This window comes from Amphiura filiformis, chromosome 12, assembly GCF_039555335.1.
Source record: "Amphiura filiformis chromosome 12, Afil_fr2py, whole genome shotgun sequence".
Lineage (NCBI taxonomy): Eukaryota > Metazoa > Echinodermata > Ophiuroidea > Amphilepidida > Amphiuridae > Amphiura > Amphiura filiformis.
The window spans coordinates 1,354,724-1,374,127 of NC_092639.1; the positions used below are offsets into that span (position 1 = coordinate 1,354,724).

The 19,404-nt window shown below is 36.7% G+C and overlaps 1 protein-coding gene across 3 annotated transcripts; it reads right to left on the reverse strand.

The window, feature by feature from the left end:
* Window positions 1–1,207: 1,207 nt before the first annotated feature.
* LOC140165627 (glucoside xylosyltransferase 1-like) lies at window positions 1,208–18,756 on the reverse strand. Of its 3 annotated transcripts, XM_072188914.1 has the most exons (8): window positions 18,096–18,756; window positions 14,384–15,021; window positions 12,023–12,164; window positions 9,341–9,475; window positions 6,773–7,115; window positions 5,815–5,987; window positions 4,771–4,958; window positions 1,208–1,398 (listed from the first exon to the last, which is right to left on the reverse strand). In XM_072188914.1, exons 1-7 carry the CDS (start codon window positions 18,642–18,644, stop codon window positions 4,791–4,793), a joined length of 2,148 nt encoding a protein of 715 aa, XP_072045015.1. In that variant the 5' UTR covers window positions 18,645–18,756; the 3' UTR covers window positions 1,208–1,398; window positions 4,771–4,790. The 3 variants fall into 3 exon arrangements, with proteins under 3 accessions (XP_072045015.1, XP_072045016.1, XP_072045014.1); XM_072188915.1 differs by lacking the exon at window positions 1,208–1,398 and having other exon boundaries at window positions 2,362–4,958; window positions 18,465–18,756; XM_072188913.1 differs by lacking the exon at window positions 1,208–1,398 and having other exon boundaries at window positions 2,362–4,958.
* Window positions 18,757–19,404: the final 648 nt, after the last annotated feature.

Here is a 19,404-nt window from a genome sequence, read left to right on the forward strand (position 1 = left end):
TCTATCAAAGGTGGTATCTTATTCTATATTCATAGAATTAATTTGTCATAATAATATTTACACTGTTGATGGCATATTTTCAACACATACCAAAATAAAACTCTGGCTTTTCCTTTTATAACACACCCAAAAGTAACATATATAAATATCATACAATCATTTGTATTCCAAATTCATCCAAAATGTTAAAGAAAGTCCCCAGCAAGCACAGCATTATGGCTTATATGTTAGGAAAATTATTATCGAGCACGAATCACATGGTTTTATTTTTAAACAAACTCATACTGACCATAAAAAAACGAATAAAAATAGCGGTGTCTCAACATGCGATATTCAAAATTTCCGGGCGACAAATTGTCTAGTGCAATAACGTCCCAGTAATACAATGGATGCTAGCGACATTTTAGCACAAATAACCATAACATCATTGCACTAGACAATTTTGGCGCCCGGGAATTTTGAATATCGCATGTTGAGAGACGACTGTTTTTATTCATTTTTTATGGTCAATATGAGTTCTACTTGATCATTATTTTCTAACATATAAAGCATAATGTCAAGATTGTCGGAGATTTCCTTTAAGTACAAGAAAATCTGAGTGAATTTTCTCCTCTTTCTGTTAGAATTAATAAAAATTATTTTCTCTATATCACACAATCAGTTTTGATAGAATTCATTTTTATCAGATCAATAATTCAAAAATTCATTTGAAGGCACATAATGTGAAATAACATCTTCTTTTTTCAGCCTGCTATTTAAAACCTTGTTTTGCTATTTTTGTAATACACACCACACACATTTCTAACTAAACTTGCCATTTCCAATTAACTAAATATACATGTGTACACTATCTCCATAATATCAATTGCTAAAATAGCCTATTTACTAAAAACATAGATAACAAGTCTTTGACTATGTTCAGAAGAGAGGCATAATAGTTCTGCAATAGTATCAAACTATTTTTGTACATTTCAATCAGGAACATAAAAAGCCCTACTTAACCCCATGAGAACTACCTGCCAATTGGCCAAAAAGAAATTCTCATTATCAATTGGACCAATCAGCAACATTGTTAGAATAATTTCACCGCACAAAAAATTGGGGTGAATTATTTGCAAAGCTCCATTCTGATTGGTGATTAAAGTGAAAATATCATGTAATTGACCAATCAGAAGCAATGTTAGATCGGCAGGTAGTGCTCGGGGAGTAATCACATTCAGTGAGAGTTCATATGTGTATAGAACATGACTCACACCTAACTTATTGCTTGCCATACTTACAGGCCCAGATTGGATTTAGTAAAAGTCAGTGATAAAGACACTATACATCTGACGACCACATCCCCACAGCCAGTGATTAGTTAGTAGCGCATAAAAGGAAGATTGATTCATCTGGTGCCTTCATCAGAGAAAAGGAATCACAGAAAATGTCAAACAATGTCGGTACTTTTACAAAGCAAAAAGCAACTTTTCTTTACCACGTTGACTTGGTACATGTACAAGGAGAGTTTCCTATTACTAAGATCTGACTTTTGAGATGGTTTGCATGTTTATACATGTGAAAATTTGTAATCACTACAAATTTTAATCATCATAACATTATTGTAAACAATCGTTCCGACCTTGGATTGACAGATGATGTCAGACGCAAATTAGTTTCTTTATCTCTGACTCCAATTACGGTATATTTATGTGATTCTGCCCATCAAGCATTTCAACTTGCCCAGCTATTTTTAGATATTTTTGCTAACTGCATCATCATTGAATGCCTGTACATGCAGGTTGCATGCATTCGAGGCTCAAATTCAAACTAGCCTGCATCCTGGCAGGTATCAGTCATTTTAGCAATCATTCCTGGGCAGGCAGGAAACCCCTCCTACCTGTATGACTATTTGACCTTTGAAATCAATACATCGTATGTAAACGTACACCCAGGTTCAAAACCAGTTCTATGTGCAAAACATTACTCCAACAACACCTCTGCAGGGATATTATGTCCTCCACGGTGGGTGTATGCCTCCATAGTGGGTGTATGGATTTCCTCTGGCATTATAGTCCACTGCGACTGTTCTGAGAGCATAACTCACATCAGAATGTCCACATTCAGATTTTTTTTCATTCTAGTTTGTCTCGTCTCAAGTTGAAAGTTGTTAAGGGTGCCATCGGTGCATTTAGGCAGTTACGTCACAAACATACAGACAAAATCTCCCTTCTCACGGTTGTTTGATGGGATAATTTATTAGATTTGCAAACAAAACATCATGTATAACCAAATTTTAGGCTTAAACAGCTAAAAGTGATATCGTGCTAATGTATACAGATGCTTTTGAGTCGATTCGCAACTTTAATTTCCCTCTTTACAAAATTATTCACTTTTATAGTATTTTTTAAAGCTTTTTCGGATATAAAATGTATCTATTGATGCCAAAATTGGTGGCGCTATTTAGTTATTGGAAATTACCCTTTCATGCTTTTAATACAAATAATTCCTTTTATTTTTTATTCAATATGTTTATAAAATTTTGTTGTTGCCTGTTTTACCTATTCCATCAGCTTTAATGGCAGTATTGATTACCTACCCCTGGCGAATTAGGAAACATGATTTAGGATAAATAGCGCCACCTATAGTTTGCATTTAGTTAATAATGAAGCCAATTATATATACATCAAACAGCCGTGTTCTACAACTGTGCATACGCCCCACGGGATTAGGTAAGCGCAGGTGATTCAAAACTGCCACTGCCACATGGCATTACTCTCAACTTCAGACGAACCACACTAAAGAGAGTTTGATATTATAACAAATTTTGCACATAGGACAGGGGTGTGAAATCTCCTCTTTGAAGCTGAATTCCTATTTTTTGGAAATTTGAGGCAAAATTTTAGCTTTTTCTTTCATTTTCAGCCCATTTTGAGCATATTTCAGTGCTTTTCCTCCTTTTTTGAACAAAGTTCCTCTTTTTTTCAATAGAGGTCACTCACACCCCTGATAGGATTGGGATTCACACTGGGCCAATGATCACTATGATGTTTGATTTCAATGGCAAAATGTAAATATGAGAATTTCCTGAACAATGACAAAATAAATTTTAAAGTGATACCTAATCCATTTAGTGTTGTGCTTCATATATTAGCAGCCCTATCGTAATCAACAAACAATTATAAAATCAAATGCTAATGCCCCACAAGAGTACGTTGGAATATTAGAAAATATGAAGAGTTTGATTAAAAAGTGTTATGCATTGCATTCACAAATATCAATTACCAAATTGAAATCAGTGCTTTGGCATTCTTCACACCAAAGTATTCATAATTTTGGCCCAAAATTAAATTGCACACACTTCAATATTCAATATGTGAAAGCTCAAAATGATAGAACCGTTTAATTTGAAGTTTGATTGCAAGAAAGTTCTAAATATTTATTACTACTTCACCATTCACTTAAAACCTTCTTGCATTCAAGTTACGAAATTAATAATGTGGAATAGCAGTTTACAATATTTCATGTGTTATGATTAGATTTCAACAATTACATACTGTTACCAACTACCTTCATGTAAGCCTACTCGGAGTCAGCCTAATTATCAAGACAGCAGGGATGAAAACAAGCACTGACATAATTTCTTGAAACTGCTTTAACATTTCCTGAAAATGTGTATTTCCCTATACTTTGTACAGGGAAGACCAAGCAAAATTTCCTGAAATCAGGAAATTTCCTGACGACACAGCTACATATATAATAAAGCTGTATTGAATGACAATAAGACTACAATCCTGCCAAAAATGTTGACACTTTGCCTGTCTTTTGGTATATCTCTGCCCTCGCTCTCCCAATTCAATGTTGGACAAAGCCATGTTGTCGGCAGGTCTGTGAGACCCTCCAACATTGAAAGATGGGGAGTGGGGAAGGGTGTGACACAGAAGGGAGTCTGTGCTTCACATATATTGCATGCATGTTTCACTCACCTCTCCAATGTTGCTATAGGGTACACATTTCAATTGTTTAGCACAACTATTTTTTCTAGGATTGCAGTATTGTGTAGGCTTACATAAAGGATAGACCAAACACTAACTTAGCCAATTCCACTGTTAGTTTCTGGCTTATTACATATTTATCAAAAGAAAATAAATCTTGTTTACACCCTGATCCTGGAGGGGACTCTATCCAGCCGGACACACACTTGAAGTCACCACTGTTAGTACAGTTGTCTGATCAGCACTTGCAGTAGACATTTGCTCCTGTGATGGCTATTATGATGACAGTTGATCTGACCATTGACTTAGCACTTTCCTGTGGAGTGCAAAATCCCCTTTCCCAGACTAGTTGTCTGATCAGCACTTGCAGTAGACATTTGCTCCTGTGATGGCTATTATGATGACAGTTGATCTGACCATTGACTTAGCACTTTCCTGTGGAGTGCAAAATCCCCTTTCCCAGACTAGTTGTCTGATCAGCACTTGCAGTAGACATTTGCTCCTGTGATGGCTATTATGATGACAGTTGATCTGACCATTGACTAAGCACTTTCCCGTGGAGTGCAAAATCCCCTTTCCCAGACTAGTTGTCTGATCAGCACTTGCAGTAGACATTTGCTCCTGTGATGGCTATTATGATGACAGTTGATCTGACCATTGACTAAGCACTTTCCTGTGTAGTGCAAGATCCCCTTTCTTGCATATATACATCTCTATTGTAGAGTATTGATGCAAGAGCCCCATTCCTAGATAAATACCCCAATTGCTACCTTATTACTCACACTTCTTACCTTACCCTATGACATCTCACTGTCGTCACGACGTGTTGATGAACCCATTGACAAGATTAGTACTTTCTCGTAGCGTGTTCATGAGCGGTGTTGACAAGGCCTTGGTGCAGTACATAGACATGAGATTAGGGTTCCCAAACCGCTGTTTAATTCCCTGTACAAGGCCTATCTCTAGATCGGTGCCAAATTCATACTGTATAGAAAACAAGAGAATAACAAAATCATAATTATGAACAATTACAGTTCAAATTGTGAACCAAGAAATACATAAACAAGTTATGGTTGAGCAACTTTCTTCAAAAACAACAGTCCTGGCAAGGGTAAGGCCAGGTCAAGGATTTCAAGTTTGGAATCTTAAATTAACTATGTTTATAAAGACTAGATCCAAACACAAGTGTTTGTAAAAGTGACCTTACTTTTTGAGTTGCAAAACAAAAATCAACTATAATGCAACAAAACAATTAATAATTATCGATTGACAAAAAAGTAAATTAATTTAAGATAATAAATGCACCAAATACCATTGTGACTTGAAACCCTGCTTACAACAAAAGCATGTTAGTTGTTGCATTGGAAAGTGTTGCAACATGAACACCTACAATTTAGGAATTCATGACATCTTTGTTTGTTTGTGACAAACACACTCAAGCATTTGTATTGGAGCATGGAAACAGAATTCTCAAATTTTGTATTTCTCGACCTGGGCTACACTTGATTAATTGGGAGTGGCCTTTCTGTTCCTTGCTCTTTTCTTCAATTCTTTTTTGTTCTTTTCTCTTCATACAGACCAACATGCTAATATAATTTTCAGCTTGGCTTGAATAGTTAGCTTGAGCCTGGTCATATCAGGACCCAAGTGTGTGTCCACCCAGACCACCTGGCTAAACATAGTAACAAATTATATTAAGATGTAACAACAGTCTAGCACACAGTCTACATTTAACACCAGTGGAAAAACAACTGAAAGAGGGGCAAAGGGAGTAAACAAAAATTTCATTCTTTCAAAACAAAACTCAATTATAATGTAACACTATCAATTCCATACTTACACTTCGAAAGGCTTCGTATATTGCTCTAAATGGAAGCTGTTTATCGTTATGATAGACCCCTCTATTACCATGAATAATGGACACACCATGGTCATTAATACGGTGACAATTCAGACTGTACATACAGGCATCAGGACGGAAATTCCACTCGCATGGATACACATAAACACCCTCTGTACAAAATAAATCAAGAAAATGGCGTGACATTAATATTATTACGGAAGATGGTCATATTGATTAATGAGTCATTTTTACATTTTTTTGCAGACAGTTTCCCCAAAATACTATTGGCTTTAACAAAGCACTAACCCCTGAGCACTACCTGCCGATCTAACATTGCCTCTGATTGCATGATATCTTCACTTTAATCACCAATCAGAATGGAGCTTTGCAAATGTTACAATAACAATGTTGCTGATCGGTCCAATTGATAATGAAAACTTCTTTTTGGCCAATCGGCAGGTAGTTCTCATAGGCTTAATGTTGGCAGTAGAGTTAGTCCAATTCGGCTTGTGAAAGCTGTAAAGAATGCAAATACTGAATTTTTTTTTAATTTCAAACATTTTTAGATTTCCTGAATTGGCTTTATTTTATTCGTTCGTAAAGGGACAAGAACTAAAACCAGGACAATTCTTTTGATAAGCAGATTGATTGAAAGGTATCAATTTGGAATCAACCCACAGTAGATATCTTGCACTTCCCATAATGCATTTCTTCCATTTCAATTTTCTCTACTGATTTGCTATCTAGTTCAACATGGGTCGCTAGTGAAAAAATGTACCTCAATGAATACAGCATATCTAAATCGTGATTATTTCTTGACTATCGACCCATGTTTAGCCAGTCTACTCTCAACATGAAATAAAAGAGAACCTGTACAAAGTAATAATAGTGTCCTTTGCTATAATAAGGTGATGCATCATGTTGCAAAGGATTCTGGGAAGGGTAATCAACCTACCTGGATGAAAATGAAACAGAATATTAATGAGATCCTGATCACCCCATGTAATCTTAGTTTTGTACTCTCTATACAATGGAATGATCCGATTGGTCCAGCCAAATGAACGCATCCTTGTCAAATTCATCAGCATAACCCCGGAATTAAGACCCGTTAGACCGTAGTACGGATGACGCCCAAATCGGTTGTACCAGCCAATGTTGGCAATCTCGTGCTCAGGAGTCATGGCTGCAAATTGCGTAGAGTTGAACTCTTTGAAGAAATGCCAGATTTTCTCTAGAGGGCGCATGAACAAGATGTCGGTATCCACGTAGAGAACCGAATCCACATTCGACAGTAATTCCTGAAAATAAATACAAAGGTGGAAACAATCTTAGAAATACAGATCCTGCTTCTTTATAATTGTTTTTACCTAGTAACAGCATACACCTTAGTCTCAATAGGCAATTGATCAAACTTGAAGACTATTTGCCTTTGGCAACAAGGAATAAGCAAAATGATTAGAATTTGCACAATTATAACAATATCTGGTCACATTTTTTGGATACCGCTGCATAGATGCACACCAATTTCTCTTCGGCCAGACTTATGTGTAATATGTTGCTGTGGGCGAGTTTCTTCTCCCAGTTCATTACATTCCCAACATACGCCAGTACCAAAGGCATTATAACCCAAAGAGTACCGACTCAAAATTACTTTTATTGATTAAACCTCGAAATAGAACAACGGGCGTATTTTTAGGCTTGAGTGCCCGGGCTTGAGTGTTACAAAGCTTTTCGCATGTATTGCTTAGGGAGGGGTTTTTGGTGCTACATGCAGAGTACAAATAACCACACACTTTTAATCTGAATTTGCCAGGCACATAGTAAAATAATCTAGAAAAGTACCCATCTACATATGTATCAATCTGAATGGACTCAATGGAGAGGAGGTAAATCAGGAAAAAGAGCCTTATTTTTTTTTTTACGACATGGCATAACTGGGCATTAACAGCAGAGACAAAAAAAAAATCATTTTGAAGCTGCTAACGAGGAAGCACCAGGAAGTGATTAAAGGGGGTAACCCTATTGGTTTTGGATATGGATTGTCTTTAAAATTACATAATAATATCAAATATCTCCCCTTTATGCTGCTTTGTGAAAAACGAGAGCATTTTCAGCGTAAATGTGAATAAATAGCCAAATTTGCAATCCAATACCTTGTATCGTGAATTGCATTCTGGGTAGGCATGCAACAACAACAATTCCCGTTCAGTATGACGAATGCTGACATGCTGCAATGCCGGCCCGTATTGAACGGAAAATATTTGTTTGTTTTTGTTTTTTTTTGTTTTTTCGTACCGTTTCAGAAAAAAAGGAAACAAAATATATTTCCCCTTGCAATATGTACATTTCAAATGAATATAAAAAAGTTTGGGTTAAAAATGGAGAGGAAAAAAACCTTCCGATACCAGGTTTTGAACCGGGTACCTCTCGGGTAAAAGAACGGCGAGCTAGCCAATTGAGCTATTTCACCAACTGAAATAATCAAGGAATTGTTTTAATTATATACGGCGGACCGTCTCCTCAGCACTTAGCGTAGTCTCCTACACAGCCAGTTTGCGTCGGTCTGACACTCGTCGATCCTCGTGATAGCCACATACAGTCTGGCCGCGAGACTACACTTAGCGTAGTTCGCTTTTTCTCTTCCCATGATCCGAAGAAATTTTTATTGTTTACAAACTGGTAACCTGTAAAACCGCTGTGATTCATGATTTCTCGAAATACATCGACTTGGGCGTCAAATTTCAGGATAGTAATGAGAAAAATAGTATCTATTATGTGATACCAAAACCTCATCAACAATGAAAACAATCGGGGATGATGCTGTCGATCGGGTTACGGACCTTTAACCTCCCTGCTGAAGCTGGCCCTCGATCTAATGGGTGGAATTTGGGCAGGAAGAGAATTCCATATTTGGGCTGTAGATGGTATCTTTCATGGCTGACAAGGTTTGATCTTGGGACTTCCACTGCTAGTTCATGGGATCTCACAGACCGTCGTAACCTGTGGGTCATGGACATGGATGTCTGGCATCAGCTGGCATAACAACTCAGGAGCCTCCTTGTAGAACATACGATAGATGGAGCAGCCACCTCTTCTATTGTATATTCTATGACTATCCAGAATTAGACTGCTGCCCTCAGTCGTCAACCGTCTGGATTGACGACTGAGAAAACTACGTGGAAAAAAAGTGACGGATTTTGCAACAGGATTCCTGTGGCATAGAGCATGCGCAGTTGTGTCCAAATTGACCTTTTGACCGAGTTTGTTGTTTTTAGAAGTTCAGAGCGCGATCTTGTCACAGCGGCGCGGTACAGCGACGCGGTATGCGGGCGCCGCTAGTCAGTCGCGCTACGGCGCACAACTGAAGTCGCATTGAATAGTTTTCAGAAATCCGTCATGATATTGGCTGTAAGATAATCAGTCGTCACTACGAAGCATACACAGTACATGCGAAGTGTAGACGGCTGATTGGAATTAGTCTAATCCAGGATCTGATGCATAAGATCCTGGCTACTGTACTTACTGGCAAGAATAACCTCTGTGTTGCACACAATTTGAAGACTTTCTTCCATTCTGCAGGATCTTCACCTGGAGGGAAAGTAATGGGGTAGATGTTGAAAGAAAACTTCCTCCTGAAAGCTGCTGGCCAACTATTTAACTGAAAAACAAAAGATGCAAAAACGCATGTGTTTTAAAGGGGGGTAACCCTATTGGTTTTGGATATGGATTGTCTTTAAAATTACATAATAATATCAAATATCGCCTCCTTTATGCTGCTTTGTGAAAAAACGAGAGCATTTTCAGCGTAAATGTGAATAAATAGCCAAATTTGCAATCCAATACCTTGGTATCGTGAATTGCATTCTGGGCAGAGCAATGACGAATGCTGACATGCTGTACAATGCCCGGCCCGTATTGAACGGAAAATGTTTTATTTTCGTACCGTTTCAGAAAAAAAAAGGAAACAAAATATATTTCCCTTGCAATATGTACATTTCAAATGAATATAAAAAGTTTGGGTAAAATGGAGAGGAAAAAAACCCTTCCGAGACCGGGTTTTGAACCGGGTACCTCTCGGGTAAAAAACAAACGCGCTAGTCAATTGAGCTATTTAGCACACCACGGTTATCGTTGCCGTTTTCATAACTATATACGGCGCACCGTCTTGCGGTGACTGATATTTCGTTCATAATTCCCTCCCAGAATTCCAAAGTATTTACCATTGTTTACAAACTGGTATACCTGTAAAACCGCTGTGATTCATGATTTCTCCGAAATACATCGACTTGGAGCGTCAAATTTCAGGATAGTAATGAGAAAAATAGTATCTATTATGTGATACCAAAACCTCATCAACAATGAAAAAATCGGGGATGATGCTGTCGATCGGGTTACGGACCTTTAAGTTACAAAAATATTGTTCTCTTGAAATTATGAGCTTAAGATTATAATCTGATCTACTGGACTTACATTTTATGAGTGGCAATATTTCACATCCTAGATCGGATGCTTCATTAGGCCAACTGATGTTAAGAGCAGCAAAAGTTTGTTGATCTGTGAAGCGGATGTTGTGTTACTGATCGAAGATGAGCCAAACCTCCGAGGGATCATTTTGGCTGGGTTTTGTGGTCTGTTTTGTACTTCTGTGAACATGATTAATATCAGTGTTCAAAACCAAATATTTTCATCACAAATATATGATGCATGTAAGAATGTTGTGTCCCAAATGTTTAACACTTGTTTTGCCATACTTTGCTGCTGTGTATATTTTTGTTTGGTGTGTGGGAGGCTCATGGATGTTTTCATCGATGAGTCTCTTACACACAGGGCTCTCCACAGATGGAGATGGTTGTGTATAGTTAAATTGGGTTTCGGTGTGTTTTTGCTATATGATGATAATAGTGTCATTTATTTATCTTTAATATGTGGTTTTTAGTGCAATTTAAATTGTACAGTAGTCTCCCAGCTCAATATTGTAGGCCTATATGTTATCAATTTTTGTGTGTGGTATTTTTATTAATGTATTATTTACTATGGTTATATTATTACATTGGTGTCATATTTATTGATGTGGTTATTGTTATTTGGTGTGTGGGAGGCTCATGGATGTTTGCATCGATGAGTCTCTTACACACCAGGAATAATGTATTATTTAGTGTGGTCATAATATTACATTGGTGTCATTTGGTTTTACATTGATTATGTTCAAGGGGCATGGGAGGCCCACGGATTGGCTCTTATGCTACATCGGTGGGTCTCTCATGCTTCTTACATAGACATCCCCGCCCATCCTTTGGATGGAGTAGGTTTTATTTTTTGCTTATTTGTTATGCCATGTATTTCTGCTGTTGAGTATAATTTTGTTTGTGTGTGGGAGGCTCATGGATGTGTTTACATCAATGAGTCTCTCACACACTCTACACTGGCATCTCCATCTTTGGATGGAGATGGTTGTGTACCTTTGCATTTGGTTTCAGTATGCTTTTTTGTTATATGAGATTATTAGTGTAATTTTTATTATGGAAAACTGTATTTATTTTGATCTTGCTATATATTGATGTATTGATGATGCCGGTGTGAGGTGCACCGACAGTCCCACTTGGGGATTTTGTCGGTGGGTCTCTCACTGGTGTTAGTGTTACTCTTGCCTTTCTAAAGTTGTTTGCTTGCAGCTGGTCTGCTATTTTTATGCATAGTATTGTTTGTATAATTCTTAAGTTAAAATCATATATTGTAAATTAAGTTTGGTAGTTTTTAAATTCTGTAAAGCGCATTGAGGAATCTGAGATTCACAATACGCTACATAAATGCTGTTTTATTATTATTATTATTAACACTTCTGTGGGCCTTGGAATTGGTAATTTTTGGCTATCGAACTTTACCTACTTCTATGCCTACTTTTGATGTTTTTGACCCCCTCTGCATACCGTCTAGTCTGTATTTTGTTTCCCCACATCAAGTTGGTATACCTTGCTCTCTTTCTTTTCAGTTGTTCATATTCAAGGTATATCCTCATGTATCATTTATTGATCCTTGATGTGTTTTGTGTCCTCGTCCGTTGGATTCACCATTACCTACTTTTTTCCCAAATATGCTTAATTATGTAGCACATTGCAATGCGATGCCAGTTAAAATGGACTCTGAAAAGGCATCACATAGGGCACCTCCAAGCAAACCACCCTGAGGTATTAAGTGTAACACTCACCTTACTAGCCATATCTTGGTGAAGTTGGTCCTCGGCAAAAATGTGAAAGTGCATGGGTGTTTGAGTGAAAACCACAGCTGATTTCAACATAATGGTGGTCTCCTCAAGTCTGTCTCCACAACATACCACAGATAAATGAATTCTGTCAGGGGTGTAACAAATATTATCCACAATGACAATTATTTGCTCATATATTATATTTATGCACTTAGTATAGCAGAAAACATAATTGAATTCTTTTTTGGAAATGCTTTTTTAGTTTTACTTTTTAGTTTTTTATTCTTGACTTTACTTTTTGTTTAATTTATACTTTATTATTTCATTAAATTTTCAAGTCATTTTTGAAGTATCCCTGTAAGATAGTGAAAGTTAACTTTTCACATATATGTGACCAGCTCCAACAAAATCCGGAACAAGTCGCCAGGCATGTTTTTATTTATAGGCCTTTAAAGATGACATTCCCATAAAGAAATCAAATTTTGGAATTCTTAATTTCATGGTATTTGACTGTGGGACTAAGTGGACATTCATATCATTGAAAGTACTTATCAAAACAAGGTTTATTAAATCTATAATTAACAATTGAACTATGATAATCCCTATTCGATCCTGTGTAAGGCAGGAAACTAATTAGCCCATTACTCAGAGTAGCAATTTGGCAAAACTATCAAGGTATCATTTACAAAATTATCCCTATCTTGAAGAGTATTGATGCTATGTATCTAATTTTGGTATCATTTTAAAGCTTTATTGTCTAGTGCTTATATTTTTATTCAAATCATGAAATGTCAAAAATGCCACTTGTTCCTGGTTTTGTCAGAACGGGTCACATATGTGGTACACAATTGGTATGGCATAAATGATACGCATGTGTAATTTTGATGTATAATTGCTGTGCATGTTGACCACAATATGCCATACCTCCAGTAAATTGATCACATCATTGATCACACCATGGTGTATTTGGAACTATTAAATGAAGCAGGCAAGCATAGCAGACAAACTGTAATTATTATGTTGCATAGTACTATCTGTAGAACAATTATGGGATATTCATGCAGTAACCATGGTAACTAATCTGTAGGCCTATAGAGCATCTGGTGGTTAATAAAACTCTTAATTAAATTATATGTATAAAATAGGACATTGGGAGTATACAACATGTGTACATGTACATGTACATGTACTAACCAGGATGTTAAGGTTGGTCTTTATCCTTGAAGTATGGAAACTTTTGGGCATCATAACTACTACTAGTATATTGTTGGTCTAAAGTATATAATATACATATTTAGAATAGGAAAGACTTGACAAATCTATGTGAAGTCAAATTTGGGCAAAAATGCTAGATTTTGGAAAAAATACAAAAAAAATCAATACAAAATTTTTGCAGACCACATATAAACAAAAACATTCTTCAGTAAAAATGTTTTTATTCATTTTTTTTTATTTTCAAAAACTAGATATCAATATCTCTTACAGGTTTTTTATTAATTTTTTTTTTTTTTTTTCATTTTAATCAACTTCACTAAAAATGGTTGAAATTTGGAAAGAATATATTTATTTTGCAACCATTTTTGGTGAAAATTTCTCCAAGGTGGTCAAAATTCTAAAAAAATAAGAAATTGTCGCCTAGATCAATGTTAAAAAATTAATAAAAAATGTTTAAATGTTTCTGTTATGTTCCCGTAACTGAGCAAAATTTGACCTCACATATGGATTCTAAGGCAATAGAGCCCAATTAGTTTGATCTTTTGATTAACCATTGATGCTTGGGTTGATCCTTATTATTTAGAAAATCGATTAAGGGGGTACTACACCCCTGGCCAATTTTGTGCTTATTTTTGCATTTTTCTCAAAAATTATAGCGCATTGGTGACAAGTAAGATGCATGTTGTAGGGGCAAGGACTACAATTATTGCTCTGAAAATTCAGCAACTCAAGACAAGTAGTTATTGATTTATTGATCAAATACTGGTTTTCCCTCATTTTTGACTGCAACTCCACAACTGCTGTCTGTGCGAAATAAAATTTCCAGTGCAGTAGTTGTAGTCCTTGCCCCTATAATATACATATCTTACTTGTCACCAATGCGCTATAATTTTTGAGAAAAATGCAAAAATAGGCACTAAATTGGACAGGGGTGTAGTACCCCCTTAATTGACTCTGTTAATTATGATTATATATGAATCTTTGCATGTAATGATATTGACCAATACAAATTTACTATTTTTTTTATTCTGATTAAGTAGTTGATAGTTCATTAATAACAAGCATCAAAGCAGCATCGACGGTCGATCCAAAAGATCAAACAAATTTGGTTCTGGTGCCTTACACAAATCAAATAAATATAGCTCTTACTTGTTTTTCAGTAGATTCTTTATGTAGTCATCTCCACTAGGCTGCTTCCCACCTTGGTTCATGGGTGGTGCCCCCTGGTTATTTTGCACAACAATATTAAGTGGTTGTTGCTGATTACCAAGTACTGCTTGCTGTTGCTGATTTGGCTGCTGTTGCTGATTTGGCTGCTGTGGCTGGAACTGACCTGGTTGCTGTTGAGGTTGAAATTGGGGTTGCTGTTGAGGTTGAAATTGGGGTTGCTGTTGAGGTTGAAACTGGGGTTGTTGTTGTGGTTGGAACTGGGGTTGCTGTTGGGGTTGAAACTGTTGTTGTGGTTGAGCTGGCTGGAATCCTTGTTGACCTTGCTGTTGCTGCTGCTGCTGCTGTTGCTCAAAATGCAATTGCTGCTGACGTAACTGTTCAAGCTGTCTGTGGTGATCCTCTTGCTGTCTCTTCCACTGATCATCTTGCTGTTGCTGTTGCTGTTGCAACTGCTGCATCTTATCATTCTGTGCTTTGATCAGCGCCTGCTGTCTTTGAACCTCTCGCTGATGGTCCTCGAGTTCCTGCTGTAGTCTTTGTAGTCGTTGCTGGTCTTCACGCTTTCCTGGGGGCGCTGGTCCATTCTTTGGTGGGACGTACCCTGGAGGTGCTGCATCCTGAAATGAACAAGTCAGTTCAACATTAACATTTATGAGAATAATCTAGTAAATACATTATGCACTCGATAGAAAGAAAGTTCATACTTGTCTAAAGATGGGTGGATGGTCCGATTTTGTCACATTGTTTTTGTACTACGTACACATTGATGCCTGTATCAAAATAATAAGATATGTGATTCCTAAGTTTTAGTTTTGGGATAAATTATTGTGCAAACATTTTTGATATAGACGCAAAAATGTGTTTGAAGTGAGGGGATGAGGCTGTCGACCTGGTCACGCCTCTTCAATTGATATACAAGTGTGGAGAAATGGTTAATTAACTGTTGCTAGATACTAAAAATATGTATACACGTATCTCGCCTAAATACATAGATGTACAAGTAATATTGTTCCAGATGTTAACATTGAATGAAAATTGGTATCATTAAAAACATGGTCTAACAGGATATGCAACGGACCATTAAAAACATGGTCTAACAGGATATGCCACGGACCATGGCAGTCAAGGCCTCTTGACAGGCAGAAAGATTGGGCCTATAATGAGGAAACGCCGAATATTAGGAAGTTTTTAAGTAAATTTGGTGTCCACAGTGTGCATGTACATGTAGGATAGCGGAGCAGTTGCTTAAATCCCAGGCCTGTATAACACCGATTATTAAGATGTTATAAAACATTGAAAATTAATAGCCATCAAAAGAGACAGCATATTGCAAACTACATGTATAAAGCTTGTGATAATATGCGTGCAATATAAACACATTAACATAAAAGCAAATGGAACGCATTATGCATTGTAAAAATGTACATATATATGTACATGTATGTTTGCTACCTGCAAAAATATGACTGATGAGTAAATTTATGCATTTAAGGGGTACTACACCCCTGGCCATTTTTGTGCCTATTTTTGCATTTTTCTCAAAAATTATAGCACATTGGTGACAAGTAAGATATAATATTATAGGGCAAAGGACTACAACTTCTGCACTGATAATTCAGCAAGTCAAGGCAAGTAGTTATTGACTTATTGATCAAATATTGGTTTTCCCTCATTTTTGACTGTAACTCCACAATTGTTGTATGTGCTGAAATAAAATTTCCAGCGCAGTGGTTGTAGTCCTTGCCCCTATAAATCTTACTTGTCACCAATGCGCTATAATTTTTGAGAAAAATGCAAAAATAGGCACAAAATTGGGCAGGGGTGTAGTACCCCCTTAAAATGTACATAACTGTCATAACAATTTTACAAAAATATTGTACATAATACTTCCAAGGTAAAAAGTTTGACCAAAAATCATTATATCCAGCTGTCCAATCAACAAGAACACTTTGACAGTGAGAAAGTTAACATTTTGCAAAGTAGTTTGTCTCAGAAACATTTGGCAAAAAGCTATGTACATGTATCTTTATTTTTGTATTTCAAATCAAGTTACATGCAGTATTTCTTTTTTATTGTGTTTTTAGCACACTTTTATCCTCCTTGCAACCATAATTTTGTTATTGTTTTTGTGACAACTTTTAAAAAGGGTCCACATTAGCTTGACGGGAGAGAAGATCATGTGGCAAAACTAATTTCACATTTGCATACTTGTTTCTAACTTTTTTCCAAGTCATCATGTCAAGCAATATTTATTTTATTTGTTATTTATTCAAATAATGCAATAATCAACCCATACAGGAATCATTGTAGGCCTACACTTGCCTGCTCACAATAAAAGAGCGGCGTATTTGATTTGCATTTTGACGTGCAATCTCGTGCATGGGTAATTAAGGGTAATTAGACCTCTCAGATGCGTGTAGATGTGTAGATGTTGAAAAGAGGTGGTTTATAATCGATTAACCTACCAGCCTATTCAGGCGACGTAATTCTTGACACTCACGCTAGCTCTGCCGCTTGATACAACTCCCTATGTCATTTTTTAAATTGCACGAATTAACAAACAATGGTTCCTATATATGCTCACGATGATTAAACTTTTGATATCAAATTTGGTATCACCCTTCGAAGGAAAGTGTATGTAGGCCTATACATAGAAAATTATTATAAATCATTTTGCCAAACTCATCAGACTCTGATTATGGGGATGACACTAGTGCCTAGTGGAGACTTTTTTAATTTGGCTGTGTTTATATGATACACTGTACAGTGTAGTGCAAGAAAATTGTACCATCATGTCAATAATTTATATGGTACATAAACTTTTATCAGACATTGTTTCAATATCAAACATTTCTTGTAATTCTTTAAAAATCTTTATTTTTTAAATATAATTTTTGTTTGAAACACTATTGGTCACATGTGAACTGGGCTATCAAAGATGAGGCATTTATTTCATGTGAACAAGTTTTTTTTATGGTTCAATTTTGATTAATTACAGAAAATATCCTAAAGTAAAGTTGGTGTCATTTTTTGATGTAGGCCTACCGGTACCGCAAATATTGATTACCGGTACTAATTAGGTGTTTAATACTGTTTATTACAGGAATTGATTTTCCATTTTCAAAATGATGCACATTCGGGTATTGCTGACTATAGAGGGCATCCTAATTTATTTCTCAGGGAGTGTAGGACATGTTATCATGGTTATTTTTCCTCTCGGAATCAGGATTTAAGAAGAAATTATCGGCAATCGGTTATTCACCAGATCATAAATTTGCCAATGGATTTAAAGGTATCCGGTTACTCGAGAGACGAGAACTCTAGTTTCGAATTAGCACGCGTGCTGAAGTGTAATTTTACCAACATTAATTGTTGATGCAATTGCCTGTCATGATCGGCTGTGTTTACTTCTGAATTTCCATTGCTTTACACAGTGTCTTGCTTCAGCGAATCTAACTAGATTTTGAATGCAATGGCCTCTAGCCTAGCCCTAGAATGTGAAGCTATCGGTGAGTAAATTCTTGGCTAGACTTCTCGAGCAAATGGCAAACGTTTGATGGCAGTAAATGTAATGACCAATAAAATAGAAATTCAAAGATACGACAGTTCTCAAGAATTCACTCTGATATAGCACAAAACGTGCTAGTTTCTGTGCTGTGCAGAATTTCACTCACAATTACTTTTGACCTACCTGCTTCTTTGCACCATTGTGCAAGCTATTTTGCTGATTCTGAACGTGAACGACATCAGCTGCGTTCTTGCCATCTTCAACCTTTGGAGCTTGAGGCTTTAGACTAATTGGTTCAAGGAATTTCTTTCTGTTTCCTTTGAACACGTTGCCACTATCTGTGTCACTTTGAATGAATGCATCATTGCCATCAATCATGCCACTATTTTGTCTGTCATTTTGGCCTGCCCATTCGACAACTCCAGGTTTTTGTCTTCCTTTTAAATTTTTCTCAACATCACCAATACCATTACTATTTGGTTTGCGATTTATTATATCATAAGGCGTATCGTCAAATCTATCAAATGGAAATTTGCGCCCGTGTACATTTACCTCTCTATGCCGAGATTCCGTGTCTTCGCTGCCCCGCATGTACCCGTAGAAAACAGCGGCACAAGCCGCCGTGAACAGGATGAGCAGTACCCTCTTTCGACGCCTCATCTTGGGATGATTTACACCATATTTACGGGACAAGTAATAGAAAAAACTAAAATGCAAAGACAATTGTATCATGAGGATTATTCCACGGTTGAGAGGGCATATGACACGTACAATAAGGATATTTACAGTGGCATTTTTGCATTCATTGTGTTCATTGACACGGCACGAAGTTCACGGCCAAATCAACCTGTCGCACGGAAGTTATGCACCAACTTGTTTGGAAACGATTCATGCCATTTCTAGTCTTAAGGGGGCACACCACTATAATTATGAAACAACGATTTTTAATACTATGAAATATTTACCTTATAGGGACCCACCGGGTAGACCAGGACTCTCGTTGTGAAATTGTTTGGGTCACTATAAAGATCCAAGGTACTAAAGACATAACCATAGGATCTTTTTACAGATCTCAGCAGTTTGGGAACACTTCTGATTATATGAATGAGCTGAAAGAGTCACTTAGCAAAATTAAGCGCTCTAATAAAGGGCAAATTTGGCTAGCAGGAGATTTTAATCTCCCAGACATTGATTGGGATCAGAATTGTTTTAAACCAGGGGGTTCTTACCCGGCAATTTTTAAACAATTTCTGGAAATTGCAGCTGATTTTGGTCTTGAACAAGTTGTGAAACAGCCAACCAGAATGAAAAATATTCTGGATTTATTTCTCACAACGAATCCAACTCTTGTTGAGAGATCTACCACCGTCCCTGGAATCAGTGACCATGACAGCATCCCTCTAATAATCATAAGTGCTAAACCCAAGATTGTGAAACACAGACCTTTCAAAAGATATTTGTTCCATAAAGCGGATGAGCAGGCTTTAAAAAA

Bases quoted from the DNA above. Each gene is read 5' to 3' on its own strand.
- LOC140165627 (XM_072188914.1), bottom strand. From the start codon at position 18,644: ATGATACAATTGTCTTTGCATTTTAGTTTTTTCTATTACTTGTCCCGT. The intron at 5,988-6,772 runs GTAGGTTGATTA...TATTTTGTACAG, and splicing joins TCTGTTTCATTTTCATCCAG to AGGGTGTTTATGTGTATCCA. The intron at 4,959-5,814 runs GTAAGTATGGAA...TTTTCTATACAG, and splicing joins TATACGAAGCCTTTCGAAGT to TATGAATTTGGCACCGATCT.